General features: G+C 34.2%; 2 protein-coding genes across 2 annotated transcripts in view; one reads left to right on the plus strand and one right to left on the minus strand.

Annotated features, from left to right (window-relative positions):
• The window catches only part of ANGPT2 (angiopoietin 2), a 45,044-nt gene extending 37,635 nt beyond the window's left edge, over positions 1-7,409 (plus strand). Inside the window, exons 7-9 of the mRNA XM_015817173.1 lie at positions 504-670; positions 1,979-2,109; positions 6,416-7,409. Of these exons, the coding sequence (XP_015672659.1) occupies positions 504-670; positions 1,979-2,109; positions 6,416-6,576 (459 nt within the window). The 3' untranslated portion in view covers positions 6,577-7,409. The remainder of the gene's footprint in view (positions 1-503; positions 671-1,978; positions 2,110-6,415) is intronic.
• MCPH1 (microcephalin 1) overlaps positions 1-12,554 on the minus strand; it is a 113,159-nt gene that overhangs the window by 69,436 nt on the left and 31,169 nt on the right. Inside the window, exons 10-12 of the mRNA XM_015817175.1 lie at positions 12,332-12,369; positions 10,762-10,924; positions 7,553-7,630 (exon numbers count right to left, since the gene is read on the minus strand). Coding sequence (XP_015672661.1) covers positions 7,553-7,630; positions 10,762-10,924; positions 12,332-12,369 — 279 coding nt within the window. The remainder of the gene's footprint in view (positions 1-7,552; positions 7,631-10,761; positions 10,925-12,331; positions 12,370-12,554) is intronic.

A 12,554-nucleotide genomic window follows, 5' to 3' on the forward strand; every position in this document is an offset into this window, starting at 1 on the left:
AATCTTTTCAAGAGGTATTATCTCAAACATGTCATCTGATGACATAGTTTTAAAACTTTGCAGTAACAAAATCGGAAGAATCCCAAGAATCATCACGACCATCTCCTTCCTACTTACTACTTTATTTCACTAAAACCTGAATACTATTTTCTGTCAATGGAGAAAAATACATAAGGCAATTCTGCTGTAAAATGAAATATAGATTTCATTTGTTGTACATAGTCTATTAACACAGTAATGTTTAATTTACAATTATGTTTTTAAAAATATGTATGATCTTTTTTATGGCAATTTTTTATGGCAATTTTCTCAAGAGCTAACAAATAAATGGCTCCACTTGGTTTTCCCATTTCTAAATCTGTGTTTAAACAAGTTCACTTTCCAAAATGGAGAAATTCAGAAGGTTTGACACAATTCAGATGACATTACTTTTTTAAAGATGTGAAGTGCTGACCTCAAAATGAAATAAAACAATACATTTAAATATGTAATTTGGATTACAGGGATTTGGAAACCCTTCTGGAGAATACTGGCTAGGAAATGAATTGGTTTCTCAGCTAACCAACCAGAAGCAATATGTTCTGAGAATACAATTGAAAGACTGGGAAGGAAATGAGGCATATTCTTTATATGAGCATTTTTCCTTAGCAGATGAAGAATTAAAATACAGGTAAGTCAACACAGAAGAGTGCACAGTTGTTCTTCTATGACATTACTTAGTAATTGCATTAATGCCATTTGCACGCTATTCTTGTGTTACATAGAAGTGGGACTGAGGGTGATCTGTTTTGTGGGAAATGCGTAAACATACCTATCTCATATACCAGTCTTCTACTTAGAGCTTGGAATGATTATTTGTTTAAAGAAGACTTGAAGGAGACAATTTTCATTTTACTTGTCCTTGATCACTGGTGCATAATTTTCCAAACAATACCAACCAGCAATCACTATTTTGAAAAGTATTTTAAGAAACTTACTTTTGCATTTGTATCAATGAGGGATTTAGAATATTATGATAATGTTAGTGTGCTACAAATCTCACTTATCACAAAATAATTATATCCACAATTCTTGTATATGTTCATATTAAATTAACATACTCTCAGGAAGAGATGACTGAAAACAGGAATATAGCTACCAGATATCACTAGATGAGCTTTATGACTAAGAAGCAAAATTAAAAATCATTTTTACTGAAACCTAACTACTTCTTCCTCTGGAAATAGCTGTTGTATAACAGAGCTTATGTTCACGAAGACAAAAGAGCTTATTACCCCAATTCTTTACAATATTAACAATAATTTCTACATATGCAGGTGCAAATATACTTCCTTCTGAAATGTAACCAAATCTCCCTACTCCTTATCCACCACTTTAATCTCTTCACTCCACTTGTGCTCATATGTACAACCCTCTCCCTTTCCCCATATACAGTGAACCTTAGTGGTCCTCACTGGAAGTTGCCTTATGCCAAGGTGGACAGCAAATAAATGTAATAAAAACAATCAAACAAACAAATAATCAAAGAAATTGATTTGACCAACTCTCCTCTCCTCTCACTTCTGTATGAATTCCAAAATGATGAAGGATTGATACAATATGTATAAGAGGGACAAAGTAGAATCAAAGTCTTTATCAGTAATTTTTCCATATAGATTTCAAAGTATTTTCCTGTACAGTGCATACTTCTTAGATACAGATTACCATAAACAACTGATTAAGATTTACTACCTCTAGTTATTATTGTTGCTATTTTAAAGCTAGTTCAACAATTCAGGAGAAAATATATTAATCTTTTTTTCACAACAACATATGCTGTTGACAAAAAGTCCCTGGCATACTCTCCAAAAGGCAAATCGTAGATTGTTAACCAGAGAAGGGAACAGGATACTTCTTGGAAAATATTTCCTCTCAACAGAAAAGCCAGTGCAACCACTTTAGCCTGCAATAATTTGTTTCCCATTTTGCTTGTCTACAGAATCAACCTTAAAGGGCTCACGGGTACAGCCGGCAAAATAAGCAGCATCAGTCAACCAGGAAATGGGTTTAGCACAAAGGATGTAGACAACGACAAATGCATCTGCAAATGTTCACAAATGTTAACAGGAGGTAAGAGCGGCATTTTCTCTTCTCTTCCTATTCTCACACTTTTCTATTTCTGTTGGCACTTTATCTATCCATAAAGTAAAAAGCAGATATGTTTGGTTGTGCCAGCTGTTATAATAAAGTGGAAAGATCAGAATGACTTGTGTAAGTAAACTAAGGCAAATCTACCAGTATACTATACTAGCAAGTTGCAGGATCAAGCCTAGTTAGTACTTGGATGGAAGACTACCAGCACTTTAGGCTAGATTGGGAAGCTGAAACTCTTTCCAGAAGCAGTGCCCAAAACCTTCTGTACAGGTAGTCCTTGACTAACGACCACAGTTGAGCCCAGAATTTATGTTGCTAAGTGAGAAATTTGTTAAGCAAAATTTCCCCCTTTTTACGACTTTTCTTGCCACATTTGTTAAGCGAATCACTGCAATTGTTAAATTAGTAACACGGTTGTGAAGTGAATCAGGCTTCCCCGTTGACTTTGTTTGTCGGAAAGTCGCAAAAGCTGATCACATGATCCTGGGACTCTCCAACCATCATAAATATGAACCAGTTGCCAAGAGTCTGAATTTTGATCATGTGAATGTGGGGATACTGTAATGGTTGTAAGTGTGAAAAATGGTCAAGTCACTTTTTTCAGCGATGTTGTAACTTTGAACAGTCACTAAACAAACTGATGTAAGTTGAGGACTATCTGTACTATGCAAAGAAATCTACACAGACATACATGTGAAGATACCAGGAGTTGAGCTCCACCAGAAGGAGACTGTTTAAACCAGCTCAAAATATTATAACTGTAAAAGTCACTTTTCAATAGCTACTCTGGAACAGCAGAGAGAATCTGAAATAATAGAGGAGGAGGCAAGCATAGTCCAATCAATGTTCTTTTCACTCTTTCGCACCACTGCACGGCTATAATCACAGCACAGTACAGATACAGAGAAATAGTTCAGGAAATTGGTGAGAATTTAATGAGATCTGGAAAAATCTCAGAATTAGTTGGCCCTGGCTCCCTGAGTTAACCTCCACATGATTGTCTTTAATGAGATCCATGAAACCCCACAAAGGTATTATTACATTAGCATTAACATCAACATCAGCTACTGAATGACATGCAATGAAAAATTAAACTGATTTGCTTGGAAAAAGGAAAACAATGTAATCTGGGAAAAGTCTAGAAGTTGTATGGTGCCTTCTACCCATATTTACTCACAGCATTTCTATTAAAAAGAGTTGGAGCCAAATGTATTTTACTAATGGGTATCTAATACTTTTAAGATTAGTACCAGCATATCTGTAAATAATTGTTGAGAAATACAGTTAATTCATTTTGGAACAGGTTCTGCTGGAATTGAAAGCCCACTTATTATTAGTTTGCAAAGATACTGAAGCTATCTATTATCTAAGTTTTTAGTTTGGGTGTTTGGTTTTTTTCTTTTTAAAAAGTCACACACATGGTTTTTTAATGTTTATACATTCATGCTGTGAACCTTACAGAATAATTTGGGAGTAGCATATAACTTGGTCAAAACTAAATTAAAGAAAGAATACGGCAGCTGTGTTTTTCACAGAAGTTTGGATGATTGCAATGGGAAACGGATGCTGGGCTAAACAGGCATTTGATCTAATCAAGAAAACTGCATTTTATATTCTTTATAAGGATCTAAGGCAAGGGTTTCCAATCTTGGCAACTTTAAGATGCATGGACTTCAACTCCTAGAATTTCCCCACTGCCTGGAGAATTCTGGGAGTTGAAGCCCACATGTCTTAAAGTTGCCAGGATTGGAAATCCTTGAACTAAGCTATATTTATAAAACTGAAGAGGGTGCTATTATGGATACAAATAATAAAGAGACTGTAATTCTAATATGACAGAGCATTTTTTTCTTTTGATGCTTTTTAATGCAGATTTTTTATCATCCTCTCTCATAATTCCACAAAAGATCTCTTTCCCCATCTCATCTCTTATCTATAAACAAATTATAAAGCCTTGTTATTCAATCCAAATCAGCAAAAGTCCATTAAGAGTTACCAGGAAATATAACATATATATTTTAATCTTAATCAAATAAACTAGTTTTATGTTCCTTTATTTTATTTGTAACATAGTAACTTATAAATACAGCAAAAGATCTCTTCTTTCTATATCTTACCTTTTACATATAAAGAAATCTTTAAAGCCTCATCATTCAGCCATAAAGAAAATCCATTAACAACTATCAGAAACAACATATAGATTTTTAACCTGATCAAATAAAACAACTCTGTATTCATTCCATCTTCTTTTAAGAATCTTAATTTCTTTAGTGTCCCAAAAGTTGATTTTGTAACTCATAAGGAGTTTCTAACAAATCTCTTTTGTAAAACCAAGACAAGAAAGTTCTGATTTATTATTTGTCTGCCCCCTTTAATTATTAAGATATAAGCCAGTTTCATTTGTAAATCCAATGCAACTTTTTTTCCTTATCATTCTTGTAGCCTGACATTTTTAAATCCACTTTCAGAACTACATCTGAATTAGCCCTAGTTTGTTTTATCCAGTAATAATCTATATTATTTCTGAATCTATTTTTTATAATAGCAGACAATTTAAAGAGTAATTTATGAGTGCATAGTCCCCCAAAATTCTTGAAGTCTTCCAAGTTCATATATTTTTGCTCCATTCTATATTAATTAGTCATTTATAATTTCAGTTCTTTCTGGCTCCCTCTAGTGTCCAACTTTCAAAGTCCCTCTTGTCATTTTTTCTATTTGTTTATTTATTTTATTTATTTATTATTTATTTTATTTTTATCCTATCTATTACTTTATAAGTAACTCAAGGCAGTGAATATACAGTACATAATACTCCTTCCTTCTTTCCTCATAACAACAATCCTATGAAGTAGGCTGGGCTGAGAGAGTGACTGACCCAAAGTTCCCCAGCTGACTTTCAAAATTAAGGTGGGATAAGAACTCCTGGTTTCTAGCCTGGTCCTTAACCAGTAGACCAATCTGGCTGTAAACACCAATTTTCCATGGGAGCATTTCTTAAAAATTAGTTTCAAAATCTTTACACACACACACAAACTATATAAGAATTTTAAACAACCCAATTAATTGTAATTAATTTCAAAATGTTATTTCAAGTTCCTCTTACCCCTTAATTCATTTAGAACTTTCCAGAATCAATGTTCTAATCACCCTCTTGCTGTTTATTCAAATACTAGTTGTACCCGGCCACGCGTTGCTGTGGCTCAGTCTGGTTAGCGTGTGTTGCTTTTACGTCCAACAGATGGCGCTGTTTTTTTAAAAAAGCATGTTTTACCTGTCACAGGTGTGACATCTACTGTATATAATAGTAGGTATATAAAAACACACGCGTATTCGAATGCAACGTTGTGTTAAAATTTCAAAGCAATCGGTGAAGAACTTTCAGAGATTTAAGATTTTGAACAAACGAACATTTACATTTTTATTTATATAGAAGATAGATAAGATTTTTTTAAAAGTCCTTAAGCTTGAATGAAACTTTTTTCATCAGATAGAAGAAAACTCATCTGATGTAATGAAACTTGCCTTTCTGAGGGTTCTTAATATAAAAAAGCCATTAATAAGCAATTTTCAAAAATGATTAGGAAAGAAAGTAGGCAAACCCAGTGTCCTTTTGAAGGCTCTGAACTGTGGTTTGGGTAGAGATGACTTTTCTTCAGCTCCCAAAACTTTAAAACTCACCAGAGACTGTTGTCTTACAGTTTCCTTGTGAAGAGCCACTGTATGGAGTGCTTGTAGGCAATCCTGGTCCTCTCCTTGCTCAGGAGAGGAATTTCAAGGAGCAATCCATTCACGGGTTCTTCATTCTACTGCAGTTGTTGACTTTACTCTTGCCGAGTGTTTTTAGTCTGCCATTGCTTCCCTGGAAGTCCCCAGGAAATATTATAGATACCTTATGTTTTAAAGAATGTTCAATTTTGGGGGCCTGTAAACATCCTCTTTGCCTAATCGGCTCAGTGCTTACAATCAATCAGCATGCAATGTAGCTCATTTGAGGCATAAGTGATAAACAAGGGTCAAGATGGTTTCCATAATACCAAATACTAGCTTTAAGAGTTGTCTCTTTCGTGTGGCTTTTTTCATGTTTAGCCCTGTAAAGCAGTTATTGTCAGAAGGGTGCTCTGAATTAGCACTTGGAATTTGAAACTTAGGTTGAAGCATGAGGTAGAAATATGGAAAATATGTCAACTATGTGTAAATATTCTAATTAATGGTACGTCCAGTTTACAAAATATAAATAGAATGAATCTGTTCTTGTTTCCTGTTTCCTTTTATTTTTATACAGGATGGTGGTTTGATGCATGTGGGCCTTCCAATCTAAATGGTCTATACTATCCATTGCGACAGAACACAAACAAATTTAAAGGCATTAAATGGTACTACTGGAAAGGAGCAGGCTATTCTCTAAAGGCCACAACTATGATGATCCGCCCAACAGATTTCTAAAAAAACTACACTTTTTGAAATATTATGTTGACATAATTTTAATATACTTTGACAATATGGATACACTATGACCAATTTTTCTGCCTGAACAACATGCACATGCATCCTATAGGAACCAGTGTTTCTAGTCCTGATTTCAGCATTGCTGAATTTCATCACAGTTCAGTCATGCAAGAAGAAATAACTAATGCAATAATGATTTTAAAAGGAGAATGTTAGAAGGATTCTGCAGAACCTTAAGAACTTTGTTTTCATGAACGTTCATGAAGTTTATGCATAACTGGAACTGTGAAATATATCTAGATTGTCTAAAATTTCCTCAGTCTTAAACATTACTTTATCTCTTACAACTGAACTCTTAATTGTTATTTTAAAAAGAGCACCGCTTTGTGAACTATATTGTACCTTATTATTCATGCTGTTCCTTGTAATTATGTAAATATTTTGTAATTAATGCCTAGATACAGATTATTACTTTTAGTAGTCACATATTCAAGGATATTTGGTAGCACATAGTATATTTAATAAGACTGTATAAAATATTTCTATATTTTACATGTCTTTTCTTTAAAATCCAATACTGAGTATATAACAGACCACTATTTTTATACCTTGCATATCAGATATTTGTATCGGTATTCTAAAGCTCAAAATATCTTTGCAATTTATAGAACTCTACATGTGAACTCAGTATAATGTATAAGAATATTGGACTGTTGTTCTTTCTTGTTCTTCTCTGTTAAAATAATACCTGTTAATGATAATTTATCAGTATTTTGGACAGATTAAAAGATCTGCTTCTATTTACTTTAGCTTAAAGGGAAACTGCCAATTAAAAGTTTGAACATCTCTTGAGGAACATTGATTTGGGATTAATTGATATACAGTTCCCTGTCAACATTTTCCATTGCTTATACTTTGATATATGACAATCATATCATTATATTGATAAACTAAAAAGCAAAATATTACTTACAGGAGCTGCAGGGAAATCCACTGACAGTTCAAATGGCTCTTCAGAAATCCAATAGCCATGTTCCAGAGACCACAAAACCTAGACAGTAAACCAGTGAGAATTAATAGTTCTGTTCGAAATGTGTAGTCAGTAGAAAGTAGATAATTAGCAATGGAATAGTTAGCATATTCAAGCTTTGCTTCATAGATTCCAGATAGCTACGCTTTAGCTATACATTGCGTACAGCGTTTTTTTTTACTTTATTGAAATCTCATCAGACATTTACCCCATAATAGAAACAGGCTTCTACATTTGTGGACTATGCTCAGTCTTAAAATAGATGTTTAATATACATATATAGGATCAGGTCATGAACTTGGCCCCAGGGGATGTGCAACACAAAGCCAAGCTTATTTGAAACTTTGACTTAGATGAACTGAAAGTAGTTGAGGGAAGTGAAAATCCTAACTTGCTAGTTGCAATGAACCACTATTCCTGTGCCATCAGACAAATTGATTAAAACCAGGATCATGTATTCAGCACCAAGACTGTGAATACAAATGTTTCCCTTATATAGCCCAAAAGTATTCTTTATGAGTGAATTAAAGGACTTTCCAAGTCTTCAATCATAATGAATACATCTAGGGAGGAGATCTGATAGAAACCAGAAAATTCTCAGTGCATAGGTTGAAGTGCCGCCCACTTTTCTCACAATTTCTTTAGACAGTTACCAACATTTATAACTGCTTGGCCTAAGATTAATTAGTCTTGGAAATTGCTAATTTGCTACAAAATAGTTCCTTCACAAAGCACAGTTGAAACAAATGATGTATGTCTCAAGAACAGTATTTCTTGTCTGAATCTTTGTTAATAAGTTCCAGATTCTCCACTCCCAAATCCATTCCTCAGTGCTCAGCATACATATGCAGAATAAGAGAAACTCTAACAATTAATACTGTTCATCATTTGATCAGTGGTCAACAGCTGGTATGTTCAAAACAGTGATTTAACATGCCAGTCCCAGAAGGAATATTACAAAGACTCTATAACAAAAGATCAAAACAAATGCAGTTTAAAACCAGTCAATGACTTTTTCCACAGGAACAAAATGACATCCTCTGTGGTTATCTACTTAAATGTGCCATTTCCTCTACAAGCCCCTTTTTAAAAATATAGTTTAAAGGGTGAGTGTCCTCTTTCATATTTTTCACCTGTAAAAATATTTAATACTCTTATTATCTGAAGCAAAACATTGTCAAACACTTGCTGAATCTCCCTATATTTCCCATCAAATCATACCAGAATGAATGGCCCAGAAGCATTAAATATTGGATAAGAAACTGAAATATTCTGCATATAATCTTGGTATGGTGAATTGTTTATTTAGAGATATATACATATTCCTTAATTGCAGTACATCAGATGAAAAGGTATTTATAATAACTTTATAGGATTCTAAGAGATAACTTTTAAAAAAACCCCAGTGTTAAATTCTTTCCTCCATCATATTTTGGGGCCAGCTGCCAGGAAAAAATGCAATTTTTCTCTCATCTTGGCTCTAATAGGAAATATATCACATTGGAATAAGTAATTTTTTTCCTGGGCTTCATCACAAAATCTCTGGGATGTCTCTCCATTCCACCTGAAATTAAGGTTCACCCTTACATCACTAATATCTTATAGCATGACTTCTCCAAATACTACACATTTTTATTTCAAAAGTTGTCAGCTCTACATTTTGACATGGATCATGTGCCTCTAGGCCAGGGGTGTCAAACTCGCAACGTCACGTGACGTGTCGCGACTTATTGTGACTTTTTTTGCCATTGCTGGCAATGGGGTGGGAACAGTTTCGGCATGACGCATCCAGCCTGTGGGCCGGCAGTTTGACACCCCTGCTCTAGGCATTCAAATCAGAATGGATATTAGTAATAAGAAACCAGTTAGTGAGAAAAATACTCAATTTACAAGTATTATGAATCAAATAGGCAAGGAAGCATTGAATAGGTTAAACACCATACTATATAGTCCAAAAAGAAAAAATCAGCTACAGAAAAGTTGCAATTTAAAAATTATGTAACATACAATAATGGGGAGTGTAATCAGTTGTATTTACAATCGTAGTTCAGAAGCATCTGAATCAAGATAATTTTTTGGAATATGATTACAGAAAATACGATCCATCTGTGACACAAATCCCTTGGCATTAAGGGCCTTCCTGTTTCTGCAGCTGCACTTGATTCCTCTCCAGTCTGGGAAAGAGGAATATTACCGACTTCTGCTTCTATTACTTTGAAAATCAATATGTATACTTTGAGTACAAGGTTATCATTCGTTTGAGTGCCTATGTTACTGTCTTGTTTCAGCAGATATTTTGTAACAATAGCAGGAAGGCTAAAACTCATAAATAAATACATTTTTTTAAGTTAGAAGAGGGATTTTCAATGATCATACACCAAGTTGAAAATATAAACAAAGAAGGCACCCAGTTGTACATTTTAATAGCCAGTTTTGGAGCCTCCAATTTATCTGTACATTACTAATCCAAGAAACAGGTAAGGTCCAGGAAAATGTAAGCCAGCCTTTATTTTTGTTGAGAGGTTTTCTTATTTCCTCATATTTCTTGTACCTCCAGTATACTTTGGTCTGAGAGGGGGAGAACAGAAGAGCTTGAAGGATCTGTTTAGAAAAAATTTTGGATTTTAGCATTTTAACTGCAAAATTATTCTAGTGTAGAGTTCTCTCTAACTTTGTTTAGACTCAGACTTTATGAGTCTCAAGTTTAGAGCTGGCACCAGGAACCTTTTGGATATTTGGGGCCTCTTCTCTCCATGACTGATGACAATTATAGCATGGTTTTCCACTCTTGTGAGTCAAGAATGTGAATTTGATGAATTTGGTCCCACCTACAAGTATTCATATGGCCAAATTCACTTTGCAAGCCTCTACCATCCACATAATGTGAAATGTGACCAAAACATTTCATACTCCTGATTTATAGGAAATATTCATCTTCAGTTTTTAAAAAAGGTGGTAATAATGTTGTGCACATTTATATGCTTATTTTGCTGTAAAATTAATACATAATAAACCTAAGCAACCTTGATTAACAGCAACACTTTAATATTTCACACTGTATCGCATATATTAATTTACCATTAACGTTACCAGATAATGAACATATTTTTAATGAAAAAGAAAGTCTATTGCTAGTCATCTGTATTACTTACCCAATCATAACAAACAATCCAGCAGCCCCTAGCAATTCCCATAAGTATATTTAAAGTCCGGCGGGGGCTCCCTGCAATTACATGACTTGTACTTTTGCATACTTCATCAGAAGTCAGAAAACCACCCAGCTTCTTCAGCACCTGCAGAGTTACTTTCTGCATTCTTTAAGAAACAGAGAGTAGATAACTTAATACCTTACTTACATTTCTACAGAAATGATTAATTTATAGTTACAATATAAGCATTATTATAAGAGGTTTGTACAAAACATTAAAATGGCCAAAAGGTATGTTTACTTTGAGCCCACTTCATTGAAAGTAGTCTGACCTCAGCAATGAGCTATTTCTAGCTGTATAATGGAGTTTAGGACAGCCCTATTTGATGTTGAGATATTTCCAATGAGGTTGGAACAGATGTTTCAGGGGTCAGAATGTTCCTAGCGTTGAATGTCTTGCACATATTTACTTAAGTAAGGGTACAATAAAACAGCATGGTAATTCATTGCCTCCAAGCTAAACTTATATACTTTTGAAAATGAATCAAATCTGAAATTGGTACAGAATGTAGAAGCCCAGCTATTATCAGATAAGAATTATATCACACCAATCTTCTGAGTGCTATACTGTTTTCCGATAAGATTCTGGATCAAATTCAAAGTCCTGGTTTTAAACCACATGGCTTGGCTCCCATGTATCTCCAAGCAGAAGCATCCTATCCATTATAAGTACACAGCTCTTATCTATTCAACCCAGAAAAGAATGTTTAAGGCGCCCATTTTCATGAAGTATATTGAGGGGTGGTGGTCTCTGTGATAAATGTTTCTCTCGGGAGGGAATAGCAATTTCCAGTGGTTCAGTTGGCCTCCATTTTGCTCCCATGGGAAAGCCATAACAATAGTGTTGAGAGAACATGTGGGATCTGATGGTGACTACTGAAAGAGGACAGCAGGATGGTAGGTGCTGTTCTTAATTTGATATTTGAATTGTTTTTTTTAAATCTCTGAATTTAATTTATATAAGTAAGTTGGTCTTATTCCATACTGCAATTTGAAGCAGTTAATAGGGAACAGCACACAGTGAATGCAGTTCTGACTAAGCATGCATTCTTTCATCATGCAGCAAACAGATTGTAACAAACATATTGTTTCCTAACTGTATGCTAACAAAATCCATATTTAAAAGTACCATACTTTTGCTACAGTCCCTTTTAAAGTAATTTACGCATTCTTCTTACATAAAAATGATTTAATTAAAATTATTAATATGATGTGTTTTAAGACATTTAGAAAATTTATATTATACTGTATATCCAAAGCTAATTTGAATCCTTGGGATTGAAGTCTATATCTGTCTACATTTTTCTGAGCATAGCATACAAATATAAACTACTAATGGAAGTGTTGTTTCTCAAATGTTACCATAGGCCTGCATTAGAGGCCACATTGGCTCAGATTTTAGGAAATTGAAATCCAAACATTGGAGGATACTAGACCTAGAAGGCAGTTTTATGAACTACAGAGATATGAAATTATGTGTACATAGAAACATAATCACAATACCTGGTACTTACTCAGGGGACATGCTTGTCATGACTAAGGTTCTCAAAGGCTAAAGATTTAAAGAAAGAAGGAAAAATAAATCAACGTTTGCTTGCCCTTAACAATGTCCAATTCTGATGAATATCTAAATCATACAAAAATTAAAGCTTTTTCATACATCTCAACATTTAGGAAGCAAAGTGTAGCTTCTTGTTATACACACCCTGCATGAAGGAGCCCTGTGTACACATGTAG

The sequence above is a fragment of the Protobothrops mucrosquamatus genome, unplaced genomic scaffold (assembly GCF_001527695.2).
Source record: "Protobothrops mucrosquamatus isolate PMUCROS unplaced genomic scaffold, P.Mucros_1.0 scaffold557, whole genome shotgun sequence".
In the NCBI taxonomy this organism is placed as follows: Eukaryota; Metazoa; Chordata; class Lepidosauria; order Squamata; family Viperidae; genus Protobothrops; species Protobothrops mucrosquamatus.